The 24,515-nt window shown below is 40.6% G+C and overlaps 1 protein-coding gene across 4 annotated transcripts in view; it reads right to left on the bottom strand.

Moving 5' to 3' along the window:
• Positions 1-24,515, bottom strand: part of LUZP2 (leucine zipper protein 2) — a 340,653-nt gene that overhangs the window by 30,929 nt on the left and 285,209 nt on the right. For all 4 annotated transcript variants that reach the window (XM_081165451.1, XM_081165449.1, XM_081165450.1 and 1 more), the window contains one exon: positions 23,376-23,540. In XM_081165451.1, coding sequence (XP_081021577.1) covers positions 23,376-23,540 — 165 coding nt within the window. The remainder of the gene's footprint in view (positions 1-23,375; positions 23,541-24,515) is intronic.

Here is a 24,515-nt window from a genome sequence, read left to right as displayed (position 1 = left end):
CTGACCAAATAAGAGTTCTCTTCAGTATATGAGCTCATTGTTTCCGCAATTATCCAATTTGCTTTGTCTTGAGTTCTGCCATGCCACCCTGCACTTAAGCTTACATCTCAGTTTAAAGGTCTGATAACTGTGAAAAATACTTATCAGCAGAACAGCCCTGCAGAATAGCAGCTGCTTTGCCAGCTGGAGATAAAGTGCTCTAGGTATTATTGCAGATGCTTTGAGATTTCTGGCAAGTCTCTAAAGGCAGTGCTGGCACTGCCCTCTTCACAGTCAATGTTGTCACTGCCTTGTTTACTTTCACATCAAGACAAAAACTACAGGAGATCACTTTATAACTGATCTGTTTTAAGCATACAGCTTTATTATCTTAACTCCCAAGTTCATTTGTTTTGTTTTGTTTTACTTTATTGCCTTTCTGTTCCTAAATTCCTTCTGCTGAACTATAGAACGGAACAAGACAAAGCATTACATCTCACAGAATACTAACCTCCCTCAACTGAGGTAGTGTAATGTTGTGGCTAAGAGGAAGTATTTGGTTCAGATTTGATTTTACTGCCATGAAAATTCCACCTTTACCTTATTATAATAATAATATAATAATAATTTATTATTTATATCCCGCCCATTTGGCTGAGTTTCCCCAGCCACTCTGGGCGGCTCCCAATTCAGTGTTAAAAACAATACAGCATTAAATATTAAAAACTTCCCTCAACAGGGCTGCCTTCAGATGTCTTTTAAAAAGACTCAGCCTCCATCAACAATATCAAGATAATGATGTCAACCTACCTTTACATAATAAATATTGATAGAGAAGCATGAAGAGTACGTTGAACATTTCAAAGCACTATATAAATATATCAGTCTCTAATTAGTTTGTAAAATACACTTATTTCTAAAATATTTAAATATGTAATTTCAAAAATATTATTGAAATTTGTGTTTGCATCATCTTGTTTCTAGAGCTACCAACAACCAAACTCGGGAATCCTGCATAAACTGTGTTTGACCTAGCAGGGGGTAGATTGCAACTGACCTTCCTGATGTAAACATTGCTTGCAATTGAATGCTACAAGCCGATGAGCTGCTCAGCATATGTGCACAATCAGTGCTATGATCACAGGTAATCACAGTCTTTGCAATGAGGGGTCCTGTACCTTTCATTGCAGTGTGGTTTTATCCTGTGGCAATGTCCTTGTAGTTCTACATTCATAGAACACCAGTCTTTCACCTTTCACACCCATGCAGAAAATCAGTCTTTGTAGTAGCAGAAAGCTTTTTCATTCAGGAAAATAAATAAATGGCATGTTGGTTTGAGCCTATGTGATAACTCATAATTGGATAGCAGTCATTTTAAAATGGTTTTTTTTTTTTTTTGGAAGCTTATATTATATTATATTAAGTTTTTTGGTTAGAAGATCAACAACAACAGACAAGCTTCTCTGGAAATTCAAATTTATATCACACTCTTTCTCCCCAGAAGGAGTGCAGGGCAGCACAAATTAATAAAAGGAAATAAAACAATTTGAAACAGCACTGTAACATATCACTGACATTAGCTGCATGTACTAAGGTGTATGGGAAATCTCAACAGGACTATACCATATGAACTAACTGTACATCCTTGAACACATCACAGAATACTTTGTAATGTCCAAGGGTCAATGGCTAGCTTGGAATGATTCCTTATTCATTCATTCATTCATTCATTCATTCACTCATTCATTCATACAGACAGACATACAATTAGTTATCTGCTGCCACTTTGGGCACAGAATACCCAAGATGACTCACAATATCATAAAAACACAGTGAATATAAAATAATCAAAACTGCCAAAGGCAGCAACATTATCAATTATTTTAAAAGGCTAGTTAAAGCACTTAATGAAGACTAATAGAAGATTATTCCTTGCCAAATAATCTGATATGGAAAGGGAACCTAGATCGCAGCAGGCTTGAACATTGCTGGTGTTGAAAGACATGCATTGTATAGGCATTATGGGAGTGCACAGCAAGAAGTCAGCAGTATGCTTGCAGCAACAGCAAGAGCAACCCAGGAACTTCAATTCAGCCTGGACCCTGAAATTCAACTTTCTCTCTCAGCACAGTTGCATTGTGCCATTTTTAGATAACCATCTCACCGGAGAAAACTTTTCTTCTGACCTCCTTTAGGCATGCTACCATTATAAGCACTACATATTCCCTGAGTACCCAAAAGCTTCTTATTGCAGTTAATTAACTACAGTTGCCTCATCACCCATTTCTAGAAGAAAAAGGAAGGAGGCAAGCATTTTCTCCACTTTGTACAGGGCAATAAACTGGCTCAAAAACCCCCCAAAGTTTCCGAGGGTAACAAATTACATTTATTATACCTTTATGGCATCAGAATATATGAAACTATAAATAGCTTTTTCTGGGTATTAAACACCCAAATTCCTGACTATTGCAAAGTCCATTAACATTGAGTGCATACTAATATTATGGATATGTTTGCTGCTAATAACAAATCCAAAAGAAAATTCAGTAAACCGGTTCATTAACATCTGTATGATATTTGTTAAAAAAAATATTCCTCATGGAATGAAGAATGTTTTCCCCTTCTAGGTTCTTACATATATAGTTTTGATATAGATTCAATTTTGGTCATTGATCGTTAGACTACTAATCCTGTTTCTGTGTAGCAACAGTAATAGACTGAGAGAGTGTGTTCTCCTTCATGGAGAGCACGTGTTGCTGTGGGACCGTCAGGACACTCCAAAGCTGTGGGGCAAGCTAATTGATCGTTGGCCACTGATGCAATTGGGCTTCCCTTGTTGTTGGGAAGAAGTCAATGTTGCCATTTGTTGATTGACAGCCAGAAATGCTAAAACTCCTTGCACGAGGCTAGGGCTTCCTCTTTTCACCCATGCATCAGATTGCCCGTCCCCCCCCCCTATGCCTGCCATGGGGTCGTCTACTCTTGGGGCAGGGCCCCGGTAGGAATTTTGTCCATCTGGCTGATTGGCTGGGGCCATTTGGTTTTTGCCTACTGCGTAGCAAATTGTCACAACTTGTAAGGTTGCGGTTAGGCATTGGTTTATGGTTTGGTTGGTTGAGGGGCATGGATTGGGTATGCCTGCCCCTCTAATGCTGCTGCTGCAAGGGATTCCGTTAAAGGAATACAGGGGCTCACTATTGCTTTTATCCACCCTGTCAAGGGGCTCGGGCCACTGCAAGAGCTCCTGGCTGCATTTGGGGAGGGCTGAGGGCAGGTTCCCTGCTCCGTCGCTACCACCAAGTGTATTCCCCTTTTCTGACTTTCGCAGGCGTGCAGAATGTCAGTCTGTCCCCCATGGTGGGGGCAGATAGTCGCAACCAATGCCTAAGCAACCACTCACATGTTTGTATTTTAATAAAGTTGTGGCCAAAATTATGCCAAAAAACCTTAAACAAAAAATTTGGTGTGATGTGGGAGTTAATTGGGGTGGCCCTGGGGACTTCGACACGCAACAAGCCTTGTGTCATATGCTTCCTCTTCCTCCATTTTTTTGCGCCCTATAGAACACTTCCTGTGTTCAATAGACCACAGTTGCAGCTATATCTCTATTTACAAACCAGAGTATAAACCCTTCTTTGGGAGTAATAAGAAAATGTGGTTTATTAACCATGGTAGCAGTGCTGAATCAAATGCAATGCCTGTTTTCAGGGTACTTTATCAGACAAATATTCTCAGATTTGAACTGGGCCACTGAGAGCTGCAGTTGTTTTTATTATTATAACATTTTATTGTTTTCTGCTATGTTCTTACTCTTATGTTGAATTTGCAGTTTCAATTTTTACTGCATTTTTATACCTTTTGGTTGTCTTTAATTTTTTAAGCTGAGGTGTTTAACTGTATCAGAATGAACACATTTAAAAATAAGGCATGTCAACTAACAAAACAGAGCCTCTCAAAGCAAATGTATGTAATGAGTTCTGCTACAGATGACAACCCTAGATGGAGTTTCGGTAGCCTATACATAGGCCCTGAATCTCAAATTCTGGAGTACTGTCTGACCACCCTGTTTTGTAATACAGTGGTACCTCAGGTTAAGTACTTAATTCATTCCGGAGGTCTGTTCTTAACCTGAAACTGTTTCTAACCTGAAACACCACTTTAGCTAATGGGGCCTCCTACTGCCGCTGTGCCGCCGGAGCACGATTTCTGTTCTCATCCTGAAGCAAAGTTATTAACCTGAGGTAATATTTCTGGGTTAGCGGAGTCTGTAACCTGAAGCGCCTGTAACCTGAAGCGTATGTAACCCAAGGTACCACTGTACTGGGGACGGGATTTTGGATTAGGCAATCATTGTTCTGACACAATAAGACTATATTTGTGCAAATCAAGAAATGATTTGTGGACTGCGACGCATATGTATAAATGAGAAAAAGAAATACAGTTAAACAGGGGGTAGAAGCTTGCAAAGAACAAAATTATCATCATAAATGCTGTTGGAACCTGAATTCCAGACAACATTACTGCATTATTTTACATGACAGAAACTACACTATTAACACATTACCTCCATCACAACTGGGCAAACAACCCAGCAGAGGGTCATTGAACATAGTGAATTCTCCAAATGGCTCCCAATTACAGAAACACCTGTGCCTGTAATTTTATGCTAATCCAATGGAAAATGCAATGTTCAGCACTACGAATCTGCATAATTTCTCATTTATTACCTGTAGAGTGTTAGTTCATTGTTTTCAGATTTTGTTGCTGTTTAAAGAACATCATTTCAAGGGGAGCTGAAAGGACATATTCAAAGCCCTTCTACGTGTGCAGTTATTGACACTCAATCTTTCTGTATCGACATGTGAAGATATACTTGGGAGAACACATGATGCTGACATAAAAGGGAGAACAGTTGAAAGATAAATGCAAACATTTACAAAAGCCAGCTCCCAAGCTCAAGGGGGTATGTCGCTCCTGATAATATACACCACCTCCTCTGAACACAGAGATTGCCAACAACCAACAGCAATATGTTGAGAAGACAGTGACAATGGTAAAGTAATTGCTTCATGTGATTATCCGTGGGGATTTTTTACTGTAACTGGGTGGGTGTTCCCACACCTGCCTGCAGCTTCTGTCACTTCTTAACTTTTTGGCTGAAATATAACAGGGACATAATATTCAGCGGAGGAAAGGAAACACAAACACAGCTTCTCTCATTTTCACAGCAATCTTAGTATGCAAAACCCATGGGTCGGAAGGAGCAAGGTTAACAAGTTCATTGATAACCTAAGAAGAAAGCAAGTCTCATTAACTTGCATTTGCTTTGCTATGCATCTTGATTTTTATCCCTGCTGGATTTTGAAGGGGAGGCAAATGTTCTTCTGTCATGTAATTGTGCTCCTTTAAAGCCAATTTAGCTAATGATTCAAGCACTTTCCTAAGGACAGAACCATCTGTGATGATACAATGCAAAGAGAAGGGTGGGCTGGTTGACTCTGAAATATGCTAGCTTCACCCAGGCTACAAACTCAGGCTGCACTCCCTTGGTGAGTGTTCCAAACATCAGATGGTGCTGGGTCACAGTGCAGAGCCAGACATGAAGAGGCTCCTGTTCAGAAGATCCCAAAAAGGCCACAGACTCATGAGAAAATCATGCCCAGGCTCTCTTGGAAACCAGTGATGCTTGTATAGATTTATTCTACTGAAGAAGAGGCACTGTCATGCAGCAATGAGGGAGATTTGTTTTTGTCACATTATACGATATACGATATCTTTATTGTCATTGTCCCATGCAGGGGGACAATTTGTATAGTATGAACCTACACAAATTCCCAAAACAATATGCAGACCAAGACACAGTTCGCCTTGGAAATGTGCACATCTCTGGGTTTTGTGATGCCGTTTTCTCTGGCCCACCACGTCAAGTTTATAATGAATGAAGAAGCTTACTTATTCAGATTGGCCCTGAAGATAGAAAATTGTATTTTTGATTCAAGCATTTGAAAATTCATTCCCCCCCCCCCTCTTGCTTTCTTGGCTTACATAGCCCTTTCTGTCTTTGCTTCTAGAATCCTCAGATGCTGCTACTCCTTTCCAGATGCTGTTATCCTGCACTCATCACCGTTCCATTCTAGAATCAGCAGTGGTCAAGCCAAGACACACTGCTTGCTATAATTGTCATTTACATTTTTATTCTATCCATCTTAGGGTGGTGTACATGTCATTGTTGTCCATTTTATTCCCACAGTAACACTGTAGATTACAAAGGGACAATAGATGATTCCTGGTCCAAGGTCAGATCTTCCTAAACTAGCACTTTATCCACTGTATTATGCTGGGTCAATCCAGTATCTAGTTCCCATGCTTGGAGTGATGAGTCCCTCTTAAATGGAGTACTATGATGCAAGCTAACTCTGCCCATTAGCAAAAGGTACACTCTGTCAAATAATTTCAGCTCTTCATGCTACCCTACTACAAGAAAACTCCAGTAAGCAACACCTGTGCGTAGATCACACATATACGTATGTGTTGCATAAATATTCACATCACAAACCCATTTGAAGGTAGGCCATACCTCAATGGAAGAGCAATTGCATAGCATACAGAAGATCCCAGGTCCCATTAAAAAACAGATTCTTGCCCAAATGCTGTATGCAATGTAGGTGAATTAAAATACTGTCATTGTCACTAGCGAAGATGAAATCCGAGCAATATCCTCAAGCCAGAAAAAATATAGATAGGAAAAGTAAAATAGAGCAGAGGAATTACCAAAAGGCTTTTCTGTAATGTTTTTCACGCTGCCTATAAATCTGATCAGATTTGTCACCTAAAATGCCAGCCAGCCTGATGATTTATTATACAGCTAAGAAACTTCCTATTACCCTACTGACATTTGTGCCATTAAATATTTGCCCTCTTTCCATTTTAATCAGATTTTCGGGGCTTTGTAAATTGTCTCTTGAAATCACAGTATGACAGAAAAAATCCAGAGCAGCAGCAACAACAACAAAAATTACCACCCAGAGTACTTTGCTTTGTGACTCTTCCTTATTACAGAAAATGCAGAAAAGGGGTAATGTAGTGTAACACCCTACATGCTCCAATATCTATGTTTTAAAGGACTATTTTTCAGAGTGGTATGTACTATCCTTCCAGAAATAACATAATATCCATTCCACTGATGTCTGATGGGTTGAAAGCAGCTGATATCAATGGGGGAAAATATCAAGTGTTATGGGAAGCTTTTTGTCAGTTTCACAAAGGGAGCTCTGGGGACTTAGAAGCACTCATTTCTCTTTACATTGCAAAGATTTCTATGCTTCCCACACAGCATCAGCAGCATTTGACAACATATGTGTAGAATCTGTCTTGTAAACTATATGAGATGAAAAAGTGGGGCTCATGGATCCGTGGGATCTCCTTCCACATGTGAAGGTATTTAATTGTAGTATATCCATGAGTGCCTTGACAAATGTGTGATATTCAAAACTCAAAAAAATGCATCTACCGTATATACGTTTATCAAAGAAGAAATATTATCACTAGAAAAATTCTATTTGTTTTGGTAACACACACACACACACACACACACACACATTCATCTTTGCAAAAGGAGCTATTGTACACAGCAAAAGTGGAGAATCTACAGTGGTGCCTCGCAAGACGAAAAGAATTCATTCCGTGAGTCTTTTCATCTTGCGATGTTTTTCGTCTTGCGAAGCACGGTCTGTCGCAACTGCGCCTCTTCAAGCGCTTTAAAAAAAAAGCGCAAGACGTTTTCGTCTTGCGAAGCAAGCTCATAGGGAAATTCGTCTAACGAAGCAACGCAAAACTGAAAAACCCTTTCGTCTAGCGAGTTTTTCGTCTTGCGAGGCATTCGTCTTGCGGGGCACCACTGTATTTCAAATGTTGTTAGACTCCAACTCCTATCAGCCCCAGGCAGCATGGCCAATAGTTGGGGATGCTGGGAATTTAACAATGAGAGAAACAGACCATATGAATAAGTTAATTCTTCCGTAAACTCATGCATCTCTCCATTGAAATGGTGAATGAGCAACTACTCTGTAAATTACACAAAGTGTAAAATATGAAGCATAAATTCTCTTGTTTTCTGATTCCTCTGCTTGTTGAATATTCAAATCTACTTTGTGTTGTCAGACTCCCTTAATTCAGATCCCCTAAGAACCAAACTAGATATATAACAGGCAGCTAAAATCTTATGTTTCCTTAACTAATTACAGGGGAAATCCAATTTACACTGCAAAGGCAGCATCTAAGGAGGCTTCTCTCTTCATTTCCCCTCATGATCTGAATAGAGATTTCATCTTGGAATAAAAACTGTCCCATTGCCCGCCGTCTCAGAACAAAGTCCTCATAGGTGCCAGTGGGAATTCTCTCAACCACCCTTCCAAGGCTCATAGTTGGTTTGGCCCTGGCTTGTGGTAAGAGCAACAGTAAGCTTAGGTCCTAGAGAGAAAACTGGAAATCTCCATGTACTTTCACGTGTCCAGGGGACTTTTTTTTCTCAGAATCTGAAAGCATAGTGTTCCCTGAAAATGCCCAGCCACAATATAATAGTTTAAGGGGTTTTTCTTGTTTGTTGGTTTTGTGCGGGGGTCACATGGATTTTAAAACTAGTAACCCTCTAACAGTTTTAACAACCTCACTGGCCTCCTTAAACATCATTTCTCCGTGCTTAGTTGTTTAATAAATTGTAACCTTGCTTTGTACTTCAGATCAAACAGAAACCTGCTTTTATGTATCTGTGATATATACACACACATGCACACATATATACATACTCATTTCTCCATTAACAGAGAGAGAATATCTGCAAGGAATATAAAGTGGAAAAAGCTTTAGCATGGTTGCATTGCACCTTACGTGACAGTACTAAAATTAGGGTAAAATTCAGATGATACATTTTCAGTGCTTCATTTCACTTTCACATAAGAGAGGGATGTTTTTCCCTTCAGGGCGAAATACTAAATGGGAAGATGCTAATGAAGTTCCATGGAGCTTCGCTACTTAACTGCACACCTTCTTGTTGTGGTTTTGTTTTTTTAAAAAGCCCGCATTTGCCTTCTCCTGAAGAAAGTCTTATTCCATTTTCCTGCAGTTTTCATGGTCAGAGATGTCCAAGAAATATGCATGCTATTTGTGCCTTGTCCCTATGACCTCCTGTAACAGCAAATTTGGAGTAAAGACTGCTGTGCCAACTCGTGTTGTCAAGTTGCATCATGATCATAGGTTGACTTCAGTAGGTAGTCATGTCACAAAGCTACAATATGGCACATATATGGGAAGAGGAACAGGAATGTGGCAAAGGCAAAATAGAATGAAACTCACATTCCATTCCATTTTAGAATCATAGAGTTGGAAGGGACTATGAGGCTCATCTAGTACAAACCTGCAGTGCAGGAACATTTTTGCCTAATGTAGGGCTGAAACCCACAACCCTGGGATTAAGAGACTCATGCTCTACCAACTGAGCTAGGCAGCCAAAGAAAAAAAACTCACATCCCATTACATTTTGGAAGAACAATATTGTGTTGAGGCAAAAAAGAAAAGAAAAGAAAATCTTTAAAGATTTAAAATAAAAAAATTCCTTCCAGTAGCACCTTAAAGACCAACTAAGTTAGTTCTTGGTATGAGCTTTCATGTGCATGCACACTTCTTCAGATACACTGAAACAGAAGTTGCCAGATCCTCATTATACATGACTAAGCCATTTCTCACCTTCTCACCCCTTGCCTTTTCCTGTAAGACCTATTACAGTCGTTAAGAGTCATTAAGAGTCGTCAACAGGCTCATCTCAGCTATCTGCCAATCTCCCATTCCCACCACCCTTCTGAGAAATACCCCCTCCCCACCTTCTCACTATATAGAAGGATCTGGCAACATCTGTTTCAGTGTATCTGAAGAAGTGTGCATGCACACGAAAGCTCATACCAAGAACTAACTTAGTTGGTCTTTAAGGTGCTACTGGAAGGAATTTTTTTATTTTGACTATGGCAGACCAACACGGCTACCTATCTGTTTAAAGATTTAAACATTGAACAGTATGTAAATACAGTCATACCTCGGGTTGAATATGCTTCATGTTGAGCACATTTGAGTTGCGCTCTGCGGCAACCTGGAAGTAACGGAGCTCAAAATGACATCATGTGCATGCGCAGAAGCAGTGAAAAGCGACGCATGCGTGCGTAGACGTGCCGTCGCTAGTTACATTTGCTTCTGGATGCGAACGGGGCTCTGAAACGGATCCCGTTCGCATCCCGAGGTACCACTGTAGTTAACTGCAAGAAAAATACCCCCCCCCCCCCGTTTATTATCCCTAACTAGAACCAGAGAGAAGATACAAAGGTCTGCTTGCAATGGGTCAAGCGACAGTTAAATTGTTGCACTTGTTCCCTGCTGCTGAGATGGCATTCTGGCTTTTGGCTGCCATATACAGAACAGAAGCATCCAATTTATATTTAATGTTTGGGTATTTGGTGGGCAATCCATTCAAATCCATTAGTACACAGTTATAGGCTAATGAGAGTTTGGAATTCCATCAGAAATGAATTGATTAGATTGAGAGTCCTGGCTGAAAGGAATATAAGTCCAAATTCAGTACTGTTTGGAGGTCACTTTGGCGAACTGTGAATAGGTTCAGGAAAGGACTTCGGAAAGGTTCAAGGAAAGCTAGAAAGGCAGCTGGAAGATGAAGAAAACGGAAGCTGACATTTCCTAAGGCGGAAGCTAAGGAGGCTTGCAAAAAAGGGAGTGTGAACTTCTACAGCAGCCCTTGAGACAGTTAAGGCCATGGGGGCAGAAGGTGCGGACTTCTGGTGAAGCTGAAAGGTAACTAAGAAAGGTGAACCCTGAACAAAGGGAAGACTTCAAGAAAAGTTCTCTTGACAAGCCTGTGAGTTACCTGGGGGTGGAGTTAGGACTTGACTAAGGCTATTAAATACTTAGGGAAAGTAACTAGCTATCTTCTTGAAGCAACAGTAATACCATTAAGTAATAGTAACATCTTATATCTAATAATAAACCGAGTTTTATTTTACAGCCTGCAAGATTACACATTACATCAATAATATGATTCAGTATATTATAAGCTCTGATTTACTTCTAAGCAAGTATAGTCTTTTTTTGTCCTGTGCCTATACCCATCTACTTTATCTGAAAGTGGATAGGATGTACAGTAAATACAACAGTTTGAAATAAAATAGAAAATGAGAAATAAAACAGGTATTTGATTCAATTTGAAAACACCAGAGTCACAGTTCTTTTTGAAAAAGTTGATACTAAGCAGTAAAGGTCTGGGCCACTAGCCTTCAAAAAGATGGTGGTTTGGAAGTGGGATATAAAGGTCTGCTTCACCTATGCCTGCCAGACACCTAGCACAGCAGTAAGAAATGATAATAGATTGCAAGAACAGTCACAGTTTACATGATACTTTTTTAGCTTTCAAGGTAAAGACGTTGCTGTAGCAGTCTCAGCTAGTAATGGTGCCAAAATGGATGGGCTTTGGAAGGTGACTATAGTGCCCACACACTGACACTTGCTAGTTCTGCAGCTGCTCCTTTCCTTTCCCAAAAAATTACCTGAAGCATATAAAGTTGCCTTATACTGAGTTAGACCATTAGTTGCATTGTCCACACTGACGGGCAGCTGTTCTATCTGGCAATGCTGTTGAAGCTGGCATGCTTCATGACTCTTGGAATACTGAAATGAACGTGCTGTGGACATAAAAGTCTTTGGGATATACCTTTTCACCCCCAAGGTGCCCGAGGAAGTAGAGAAATCAGGAGTATTGACTACAGTCATACCATGGTTTTCGAACAGCTTAGTTCTCAAACCTTTTGGGTCCTGAACGCCACAAACCCAGAAGTGAGTGTTCCAGTTTGCAAACGTTCTTTGGAACCTGAACGTCTGATGGGGCTTCCGGGACTTCAGATTGGCTGTAGGAGCTTCCTGCAGCCAATCAGAAACCATGCTTTGGTTTCTGAATGTTTTAGAAGTCAAATGGACTTCCGGAACGGATTCTGTTTGACATCCAAGGTATAACTGTATATGTCCCAGGACTCCTTATGAATACTACATTAGCACATATAGCAATATCCCAAGCACCAGAACTCATGGGATATGTTTTGGGGATATGTGTTTTGGGAACTACATTTCACAGGGACATGATGGCCTGGGATACTGCAATTTCAGTATTCCAGATCCTTTCCCATAAGTTCTAAGCTCCCAGTGAGAGCATAACCTCTGTGTCCAAAGGAAGGGCCTACACTTTCAAGCCTAGCCAGTTCTTGTCCTTACATATATAACACCTCCCTAGCTCCACAAATCATTTCATATTGTCTCATGCATGTTACAATTTGACCTTTTAGGGAAAGCCATTTATCCCCCTATAGCTCTTTACTCATCTTTGTTTCCTCTCTTCCTTGTTCTTCACAGCCACAAATTCCTATACTTCTCATTATTTTCACATTAGGAAGTGACTCCTGAGAGAGAAAAGGAACTTCCCAGGAGAAGGAGACAGTCAAATATGTGTTGTCTGGAGCTAAAATTACCTTTCCCTCTGTATATCATACTAGCTGGCTAGGCAGCACTCACAACCAAGTTGGTTTACATTAGACCTTCACATGGCAAAGTAATACCAAGGAATGGACATTACTGAATATGCTCAGCTAATTTTCTTCAAAGAGTAATACTGCAATGTACTGTCTTGTACTTGAGAAAGTTAAGATGTACTGAAGTCCATAGAAATGAACAGGATATGTTAGATGCACTGTGGATGTGGACTGGTACCCAAGGCACAGTGTCTAAAGATGCTATTTAGATCTCAGTCTTGATGTTTTATGAAACAGTGTGGAATAGGCATCATTTTATCTTTCTGCAGTATTTCTCCTGTATTTGTTTAGTATTTTGTTTAGCAAAATTATTTCTGTTGAATAACAGCCATTTAACTAATTTAATTAGATTCTTATTGTACTTTTAGTGTGAAAGCCACTAGAGAGTACAGACCATGTACAGATGCAGATTTATGAGTGTATTTATCACAGAGGCTTTGGAAATTACACCACAATGTTCATGTTTCTGCTGACACTTAAGAATCTAACCCTTGCTCTTCTCTCAGATATTCTCAGATACACCAATAACAGTTAGGCAGAGTAAAAAGCAGTCAAACACGGCAAAAAGTGTGGGGGGTAGGGGTGGGGGAGAAGAATCATCATGCCTAACAGGGAGGAATTCTTGACTGAGAAAATGAATAGGGAATTACATTTCTAAAACATATTTTTGAAAACGGATATGTTGTTTTTGTTGTGACTACAAAATCCCAACTGCATACAGTATGTCATAAACTGACATTTTAAAAAAATCAACTCTGTTCAGAAGCTATCATGACTAGAGATGGCACAGAGTGATTATACAAGTCATCTCACCTCACTTCCAATTTAACAAAGATAACTTGCGTAAAGGGAACACACAAACTCCAGCTATACAAAGTAAAGCTTAAAGCAGGATTGGGGAACCTGTGGCACTCCAGATGTTGTTGAGCTACAACTCCCAGCAGCCCCATCCAGCATGGCCAATGGTCAGGGATGTTGGGACCTGAATTCCAACAACATTTGGAAAGTTACTGCTTCTTCTACTCTTAAACTAAAGGTAATATCAAATGGGTTTTCCACAATGTGTTGATATCAGTTTTTCAGTGCTGAGTGTTGACTGTTTATTTTACCCACATTCATTTCTAGAAAGACATGCAAATGTTACACCTGAAAGTTAATACACATTCATTTCCCAGGGAAGAATTGGAATTCTTAGGCCCACTTCCAAATTTCAGCAGCCTATGCATCTTATCTCAGGAACAGATAATAATTTGCATTTGCTCCTTGGTAATGTTAAGAAGAATGACATGTCATCACTGCACAGCATTCCTCTATCCCTGCTCCATTTTCTTAGCTTTCATCTTTAATAAGTAATAGTCTTATTATCATTCACACATTTTATTCAACCAAATGTTACTGGAGGGAAGTAAGGGAGACATGGGAAGTGTTTCAGGTTAGTGGTGGCAGCCACATAATATTGATAGCATGTAGTTTGGGCCCAATAGACAAATAAGCATTTGTGCATTTTGACTTCAAAGGAGGAACAACAAAACTAATACTTAGAAGGGAGAAGAGTGATCTTAAATAATCCCTGGCTCTGCTATCACTGACATGATGTGTATCTGCACACCAGCATAATGTGTGCCACATCTTGCTTTGGTTCAACAGCAGTACCACACCACACCCTGGGCCTGAGGTCCATAAGGCAGAACAGGGAAGGTATCTACAAATCTAACTATATTACCACGTTGCTACCATAGCACAAGGATTAAGATTAACAAAATGTACTCAAATGGTTCAAGGAAGTGCATCCACCCAGTGTCCCTGGCCCAGTTTTCCTGTATAGAAGAAAGAAAGAAAGAAAGAAAGAAAGAAAGAAAGAAAGAAAGAAAGAAAGAAAGAGAAACTAGGGAAATTGGAGAATCTGAACTATTTTGTTTTCCTTTGGAAGCAGTCATGATAATAAAAAAGCAATTAGTCACAGGCTAGTGAGCAGTTCTTTGTGCACAATGTTCTATGTAAAGCATCAGTCACACAGACTATCACACAGGGCCCCAAAGGCAATTATAGTTGACAAAGAAAATAAACACAAGTAGGTTAGAATGTATCAGAGCAGTGGTAGGACCTGTGGGTGAGAGGGACTGACGAGAAACAAACAGAAACAGATCACAAGGATATCTGGGACTTCTTGAAGGGATGGGTAGGGTCACAGTGAACAGAAATAATAAAAAAATATACAGATAATGAGGGCACAACTTTCCTTAAATAGAAAACAGAGAGCACGTCATGCATTTGTGTGTGTGTGTGTTTTTATGTTGTTGCATGCTACCCCAGTCTCTGAGTGGTGCAAGATTCTAGGGGTTCCAGGCACTTACCCAGGGTTCGTGTTTCCTCTGGGAATGAGGAACAGCGGAGACTGTGGTGTCTTTATGATATATGGTTTATTCACACATATATGCCACCTGTGGCTATGATGGGAGGGGATCACAGCATTCATACCCCAATAAAGTCCTACCACAGCCTTAGATTCCAGCAGAAATCAGGCCTGGCTCTCTCTCTGCCTTTTCAACCTGCAGCTTTTGCACTCAGCTCTTAGCTCACATCACAGCAAACCCTGTATTAAAAACTCAGGCTTTGCCTTTCTATCTAAGAGTTGAAGGAGGGGCTGCACCCATTTGCTATCTGATATAGAGTCCCCTTTCCCTTTATTCTCTTAAGGACTCATACTTAGTGGGCCATTACCAGGCTGGCCTGGCTATTCCAGGAATTAGAAGGGGACCCAGGCACCCCCAAACTCATAAGAATATATAGCAGCTCTTGCACATTAAGTGCTATGAGGAGGGCTTATAAAGCATGTTTGTCAAATGTTTTGGGAAGTCAAAACATATCACTTGACTTAGATTTGCAAGCCGCTAAGTATCCTGGGGCAGCATCTTGTCCATTTCCCATTTGAAATGGAAAGCTAACTAGGCACCCTTCATCACTGACTTACCATCCCACGGCTGTTCAGTCAGCTAAACCTTGCGTAAGTCCCCTCTGTTTATTTCAGGATAAATATAAATAATTGCCTAGGTAACCATTCATTCACAGGATGATGAATGCCATCACTTGTGCTCTTTGATTGCCTCCAGTAAAACATCCTTTCTGTGAAAGACTATCAACTGATGAAGTGCTTCAAATCACTGTTACTTTATCACTGTTTAAATCATATGACCATGCAAATCTATTCGCAGTGGGCCCATGAAATTAGGGCTCACTGAGCCCTATAGTTATTCGGCTGTATGCAGGTATCATGCAAAGAATGATTTTTTTAAGTAAAGAGAGCCAAAATATTGTATTATGTTTAACAAGGGCTACCCATTTACTATTTTATGTACAGTCTGCACATAAGTTTGCTCAATTTTCAAACATGGTTAATGAATGGTTAAAGGGAAATCATCTCTTTAAACCACCAGGAAATTGGATTTCCCTTCCCCTATGCTTTCCCATAAGCCTTTTTCTAGACCAGCTTTTAAAGACAATGAGATGAGACTTATTGCATTAGCTGTCCACTGAAGGTCAAACTGGTTCAGGTGTCTGCTAAGGTTTTCAAATAGGAAAATCAAAAATAAGTTCCATTGGGAATTGTCAGGATTTCAGCTTCTATCCGTAGATTGTTTCTTAAATCATTCAGGACAAAATAAATTGAATTCCTGCATTGTTGATAGCCCACTTTCTCCACATTTTTATGGTCAATGATTCAACACGTTTCAGTTTAAATGATTAGACGTACAATCTGTGGCTGAATCATAAAGGTCAATCTGCCTGATTCATCGCTGAAAATTAATGCTCTTTTCTAGTGAATGTTTTCTAGACGGTATCTTAATCAAGCGCCAGACAAAAGAGGAGTAATTCATCACGAGCCACCTTTCCTACTTTAATTTCTCTTTACGTTAGAACACAACTTTATAATACTGGATTAATAATACATGCATCATATAGAGATACCACATTAATACTCATTATATAAATAATTAATGAATGCTTAATAACATTTAATTCCTTGTGGAGTTTACTGGCAGTTGCATTAAGCTTTGTAATTTACAAACTATTCACACTTCCCTTGCAGCAATAGAGAAGGCTAATAATAATAATAATAAACCATTTGTATGATTTCAACATATGCCTTCATGTGGGTAACATTCAGGAAGGCTTGGCATTAGCCATGGTTTTATCTAGGGGTGCTGGCTCATGGGGGACTAAGCTGTTTTGGGCCCCCTTAGTATTTTGGGGGAGGGGGCCAGGGCCCCCCATTGTGTGGGGCACTCAGACATATGGGGCTTGGAGTGGCTCTTAATATCTAATGAGTGAAATGGGTTATAAACATTTTAAATAATAAAAAATATCATGTATTTGACTTTATAGAAAACAATTCCTTTCCCAAAACAATATTTGCTCTTTCTGCTACAGCTAAAATATATACCTGGTGCTGTTTTGTATTCATCACAATTGTCAGATAAGTGAGTGGAATTATTATTATTATTATTATTATTATTATTATTATTAGTATTATTATTATTTGAATCTAGGGTTTGTGCAAACCAATGAAGCAGACTCAGTTTAGTACATTAGATCTATGCACTCCCTTTTGGATTCAGCAAATCTTGCAGATGTGATTGTAATAGTGGAAAGCATATTTCAAACTGGTTGCATTAGATGACCCTCGGTCCCTTCCAGCACTAAAATCCTATAATTCTGTGATACTCAGTTTATTTTTCACTCCCCATCTAAGGCAAAAAGTGCACATTACTTTAGCATCAGAACGAACATATCCTGAAACCCAGGTTTGAGGGGGGGGAGCCCTCATGGGCCAAACTGGGACCAGTGCAGGTCCAAATCTGGTTCATGGGTTGCCTGCCCCTGGCCTATACTACAGTGACTTCTTGGCTTTTTAGACAAGAGACCTTTCCAGCCCTTCCTGGAGATTTTGAGATTGAACCACGGACCTTCTGCATGTAAAACAGATGTTATATCATTAAAACTATGGTCCTTCCCCCATTTCATTGTGGGAAATTAAAATTGCATTCTGTACACTCAGAAGTGTTAGAATTCCTGCTCCATGATTTCAGTCATGGGATTGTTGTCTATCACATGACGGTGTATGTTTTGACTCCACAGAGTGGGAAGCGACGGAGACAGGATGTTTGTGTTACTGTGTTCCATGAAGTGGGACTATTGTCCTTTGTCCTTTTTCTTTTTGCTATCTGATGCTAGAGAGAGAGAGAGGGAGCCATGTTGCAGTGCTCCGTGTGTGTTTATATGTAAATAAAGTAGATTAGCCAAAATGCCGAGTTGCTGAGGTCTGTCACGCATAGTGCGCAAACTCTTCGGATCCCTAAGTGTGCCGGTGTCTGTTGGCATCGGTCGCTGTGATGTTCGGGCTGAAGAAAGCTCTTGAAGCTTCCGAACGATCGACCAGGAGGGAGGGAACATGCCAGTCGGGCATGTGTCTCTACCAGGGTCCTACTCAAGTGTAGGCTGAACTCCTGACAAGAAGATGGGGTAAATCACCCCATCCCACCAAGAAGGGCTCCAGACAGGTATCAGGGGTGGGTACCGCCAGGCTGTTGGGGTCTCAGCAGCTGCAAAATGATGCCCAAAGTTTAAAAATGAATGCCAAGTGTTCTGCTAAAAGCCTGCTGAAAGTTCACATTCTGCAACATGAGGCACATAATGTTTTCCTTCTAAGGATAAAATTAATCTTACAAAGCAATGTGTCCTCATGAATGACACAGATATTAGGCATAAGAAACAGGCCTGTAATAATCAAGATATTTCTGGGTTCTTACTGACAGGGTGTCATAGCAACAGCTTGAAGTTCTTGCCTAAGAGAAATGTCTTCTTTAGAAATGAGGGACTTTGACATGTTTTGATAAGAGAGGTCACATGGAGGTAAAAAAAAACCCCAGCCTATACGTATTAGGAAAGCTTCATATCTCTCTCGTATTGGAAACGAAAAAAGAACCAACCATGTAATTAAATTTATATTGTCTTATATGCTCTTCGGAGAAGAATGCTTTGTGCAAAAAGGTCAAACCATGAATTTAAATTGGGATATTATGATAAATGAAATGATCAGCATTGGTTCCAATTTTAGCAACCAAAGTGATTTCTTTTTTTAAAAAAATGATTCTAATTTAGGAACACTTCCTGGCCTCCCCTCAAAGGGAAATAATTATTGCCTGGATCTTCCTAGTAATGCGAGCTCTGTTGATCACTTGTTTCAAGAAGTGGTGATTTGGATCCAAAGGACACGCCCATAGAGGACTGGCCCTTTTACCTTATAGATCAGTGGCTAGAGCCACATAGATAACCATGAACCTATATTGCTGGAGAAGGGAAACTCTGATCCTAAACCTCTGCTGCCTTGTGGAACATCTTCGGGAGAAGAAAGGGCTAAGGAGTAAACCCTACATAAATCCAGAGTTGAGTCCATGAGACACTTGGATAACATCCTGTACCGCCTCCTTCCAGCAACTCCTGCAGCCAAGCTGGTGCCAAACATATCGTTCTGCTTTCCTTTGGACCACATCAGTGAGGCCGAGAGGGGGGGTCTTGTCATCTGGGCAGCCCTGGGGAGGTAACTTCAGTATTGCTGATGCAACAACACCAACACAGGAGGCAGCAGTACAGGTCTCCAGCAGTTTGATGTCACCCCATTGTCTCTCAAGACAGACAGGTGCCAACAACAATAATATTGATGGGGATCACATTTTGTTTTCAATGGATTTTGACTACTGTTGTGCTAATTACTTTCATTTCTACAGAGTCTGTGCAGGAGTGACTGATCTCCTGTTCTGTCTACATTCTGATGTGTTCTCAAAGGTCCTTTTTGTGGGGAGCTTACAGTACCAATAGGATCCATACTGGCACAAGAAATGACAAGTTCTAGGCAAGGGATCTCTCTCTCTCTCTCTCTCTCTCTCTCTCTCTCTCTCTCTGTGTGTGTGTGTGTGTGTGTGTGTGTGTGTTGCAGCTTTTGCACCTGGGTCAGATATGCTGAACAGCATTCCCTGCCCCTTCATAATATGTAGCCTTGAAATGGATCAGAAAAATTTAGTGACTCAATAACCACTTTCAGCCTTTTGCCTTTTTCAGCCTGAGGGTGACACACCCTCATAGACAAGCTTCTGGGAGCCGACTGCCAAGTGATGGGCAGGGGCCAGAGGCAAAAGTGGTTGGAGCAAAGGATGTGACTCTAATCCTTATACTTTATCTAGACTCCAGAGAACAATTCAGGTATGTAGAATTGTAATAGAGTTGTGACTGGAGAGTAATATGTTATTGCAAAAAAAGAAAAAAAGAAAAAAAAAGAAAAGAAACTTGCCAGCTAAGATAGTTCTTATTCTTTCTGAGAACATAGTTCATACATTTTGTCCTGAGTTTGTTAAACATTTAAAAAAATTCTCTCCTAATATCAATTCAGATAAAGTATATTATTATAGTACCCATGTTGCATTGAGTGAGCCTTCGGTAAGAGAGTCCTATGTAAAAGGAGAGCAACTCTCCTTTTGCTAGAGGGTAGAGGAAATAGTGGGTGACAAACATGAAGTAGTACCATAGTGGAAATTCCCCCCAGTGGCACAAATAGGGGCATTTTTTCAGAGTGTCTAGTTTTATGGATGGGGGGCAGGGCAACCTATTTGCAGTGGGATAGTGAAGAGAAATCCCTCATGTGCAGTCTTCCCAGTAAGCATCAACTCCATGGCTAGGCCAGTAATTCATTAAAGACAATATATAGCTGCACACTGAGCAAACATCTTATTCGGCCTTAAGGCTGCAGTCCTATGCACACATACATAAGGCATGCCACTTGCTGGAGAGTGGGCTGTATGAAACTATGGGCACAACAGGATTTTATATTTATTTGCAGCACAAAGAAACTAGTCAGAGACACCTTTTCAACCATGGACCTGCCATTAGTAAGCATGCCTGAGAACCAAAGAACACAGAGATAGGATGGCTGTCACCCATTGCCAAAAATCTCTTATCTCCTTATGCATACTTTCTAAGAGAAACACACACTGACTCCTACAGCGTTGCCCAAGCAGATATTGTCAATGTAATACGCATTTCAACCTATAAATGATATGTAAATTTGACACCGAGAAAAGCCCATGATTTGGTAACTGGATGGATAATCCCTTGAAGTTATGATATTTACAAGGCAAGACATACACTGAAGGTTAAGCTGCTTCTTATCAAAAGTGACAGGATTCATGAGCACTGAGACTCTGAATTCTGTGTCACTTTTTTTAAAAAAGCACACGTATGCATTAAAAAAGCAACACCTGAGTCATATACACTGATGGAAAGGAAAAGCTCGCGCAATTACAGCTGGGGCTAGTTAGCTTTTAATAGGAAGACAAAGTCAAGGACTACATACATAACAATGCCTGTCATCATGAAAGTGTTCTGTGATATAATTCCATTGCAGAAAGTATAATTCTGGCTCAAACCATGATTCCCTGACAACCTATTTCACAGTAGCGAGTTTTCAAGGGTTTTGTAATCATGGATAATGTACAGATTTACAATATTGAGGTGTCCATGAGTAGAACAGCAGTATTATGACCCATTATTTTCCCTCGGGCACATTCATGGCATGTACCAGTATGAGCAATATCTCTGAAAGAGATAATATTTTTTGGTGAATGACGTTAAGTAAACATGTTGAGTATATTAAAATCCACCTGTTAGTGATTGCTAACCCTGGAGTATGGCTCTACAAGGCTGTGACCAGAAAACGTTGCTAAGAAGAAATTTAAAGTAAATTTAGGAGCCCCTCCTTTGGTAAGACACCTGAGGAATTCCAAGGGGAGCAATGTTTCGGAGTCATGATGTTGGACTAGCAGCTCTTATGCTTTTAATGAGGTGCCTTTGGATTACCTTGTTCTCATCCAAAAATAAGTATTAATAGCAGAGTGTCATTAATAGCAGAGTTCATGTCCCTGATTCCATTGAGGGGAAAAAGGGGTCTCTGATAACATTCACAGTAAAAGCAGGAAGAGGAAGAAGGATCACTGGCCATGTGAGCTGCTGGCTACACCACTCGGCATTATTGTAAAGGAGGAAACACATGTAATGATATGCACGCATGGAGCTTCTCCATGTGAGCAGGTTCTTGCCTGCATGGAGGAGTAAGCTACTTTTCCACAAATGCCAAATGTTCAGGCCCCATAATATCCAGTCAGTGCATCACAGGTAGGGCTGTCCTGAATTGACAAGGATTATTTCTCATCCATTAGAAATTACAGTGGTACCTTGGTATGCACATGTCTTGGTTTGCAAACATTTTGGATTACAAACACGTCAAACCCAGAAGTGTGTGTCCCAGTTTGCAACCTTTTTTTGGATTACAACCCATTTATTTTTTTTGGATCATGAACAAAAAAAAATTGGAGGCCCCATTGGCGAAAGCACACCTTGGTTAACAACCTGTTTTGGTTTACAAACAGACCTCCGGAATGGGTTATGGTTGTAAACCAAGGTACCACTGTACCTTATTCAGTTACACCAGCCCTGCGAATCTTTTCCCCACTCATAAGGTAAAGGTAAAGGTACCCCTGCCCATACGGGCCAGTCGTGTCCGACTCTGGGATTGCGTGCTCATCTCACTCTAGAGGCTGTGAGCCGGCGCCGTCCGAAGACACTTCTGGGTCACGTGGCCAGCGTGACGAAGCTGCAGCTGGCAAGCCAGCACCAGCGCAGCACACGGAAATGCCGTCTACCTTCCTGCTATAAAGCAGTCCCTATTTATCTACTTGCACTTAAGAGTGCTTTCGAACTGCTAGGTGGGCAGGAGCTGGGACTGAACAACGGGAGCTCACCCCCCGCGGGGATTCGAACCACCGACCATACGATTGGCAAGTCCTAGGCACTGAGGTTTTACCCACAGCGCCACCCACATCCCTCATATGTTCACTTAAAACAATGGAGTGTACATATTTGCACATCCCTACAATGAAATCTGAATGACCCAAGTTAGTAAGCAAAGGGGTGGGTGTACAACACCATGAAATTCCCTGACTGTCCAGCCTGGAGTTGTAATGTGCATACTCAACTTGAGAAAATAAGTGGGACTCGTCTTACTCCATGAAAAAATCCTTAAAGTTATTTATTTTGTAGTGCTACAACAGAGGATTACTGACACAGTGATGGCAATTGCTGGTATGTTTGGGGATTATATGCAGCTGTTATTACACCACCACCACTAAGGCACCAATGGTTGCTACTATATGTTACTGGATTAGTGAAGCATTTAAAATTATTGCAAGTCTTCTGCACTGCCACTTGATTCAAATTATGCTTTGCATTACTGCATTTCAGTAATAACCAAGTCCTAAGAATGCAATGGGATAAAATTTCAGTCATGACCAATTTGTCTCATTGCTTTCAACTGCAATTAGTGGCAACTGGCCTTTGCAGGAATAGGAATTATATCAGTAAGCTCTGTTGAACGGTATATTAATTACAGGCAGTATCAATAAACTGCATACCAAATAGGAGAGATTATGTACTATAACAGTTAACTATGCAGATGAGGCTTCTATAAGAGCAAATATCCCAAATCTTCTTCAGCAACAAGAAAAATAGTAAAAAGTAACTTCAGTGACAGCAAAGATAGGCTTAGCATTACCTTCAAAATTCATCCTAATCTTTCAATGAATTTAAAATCCTTCTTAGTTCCAGTTTGATGGACTTTCAGGACACACTCTCATTTTTAAAAAAGAAGAAAAAAGATACCTTGGTGCTTGTCACTTGAAATGGAATTTTTGAACCATTTGTAACTGGGGATGTCTGTCTCTCAGTCGGTCTTGAAGGGATTATATTTGTAGTGGGAGGCTGATTGTGCAAAACTGAAGACAGGCAGAGTTGTACGGTCTCCTTCAGAGCCTTCAGCTGTGACTCCTGAGGGGGGGGGGAAATGTCATTCGATCTTAACAAGAGATTACAGAGGATCATATTTTACTCTGCACTTTTTATGTTCACACTCTTTACAATTTTCAGCAACTAAAAAAACTGAATGAAAACCAATGTATGATCGAGCACACAAATGAAAATAGGAACCAGGCATGTGACACAATGGCTAAGTGTAGTATTCCATTTCCTGCCCCGCCCCCCCCATAGGAAAGAGGCATTTCTGTTTGGGAACTCCTAGCTTCTTTCTCACCTTAGCTATCTGTGTTTCACACACTGGAAAGAGGACAGGATGGCAGTGGATTCCCTGCCCTTCTGCTTCTTCCAGCCTTGGGTCAGCAACTTAGCTTTGGCCATAAAAAAACACAGTTTCCAGGTGGTATGAACTGGTGCTGAATGCCTTGGAAGATGGTGGCTCTTCTGTGTTAAATTCGATAAAGCAGCTGCTAGGTGGCCACATATAACGGATGCTGTACATTGGATTTCTGACATTATCAGGGAATACTATGCTTCTAAGGGGAACGTGACAGGTTCCAATAATCCAATGCACTGCTAACCCTACACCTTTCCTCACTACTGCTTGCACAACAACCCTCAGGATGTTGTGACGGTGATGTGGGAGTAAAGAGTATAAACAAGCCCCCCATGGGAAGACTCAAGCCCCTATCTTCTGTCTCCCATTACAGTGTTCATTCCAACTGGACTACCAGATGGATTTTGGTGCTGATCCACGTGAGCATTTTGTTCTGGTTTTCACCCTTTCCTTGGGTATGTACTCTGCCTCTTGCAAAAAAAGTTTGTTTTCCTCACCTGGGCACCAGGACATTTGTGCTAATTTCTGAAAGTGTCTATGTGGGGAATATTAGGTACTGGAGAGGACATCAGCTATGTGACATGTGCACTGGATTATTGGTGCCTTCATGTGTACGATGAAAGCATTATCAACAAGACACATCCACCAGTGAC

Source organism: Podarcis bocagei (genome assembly GCF_964188305.1).
Source record: "Podarcis bocagei genome assembly, chromosome: 1".
Taxonomy (NCBI): Eukaryota; Metazoa; Chordata; class Lepidosauria; order Squamata; family Lacertidae; genus Podarcis; species Podarcis bocagei.
The sequence above is the reverse complement of the archived record's forward strand: the minus strand, read 5'-3'. Positions and strand labels throughout refer to the sequence as shown.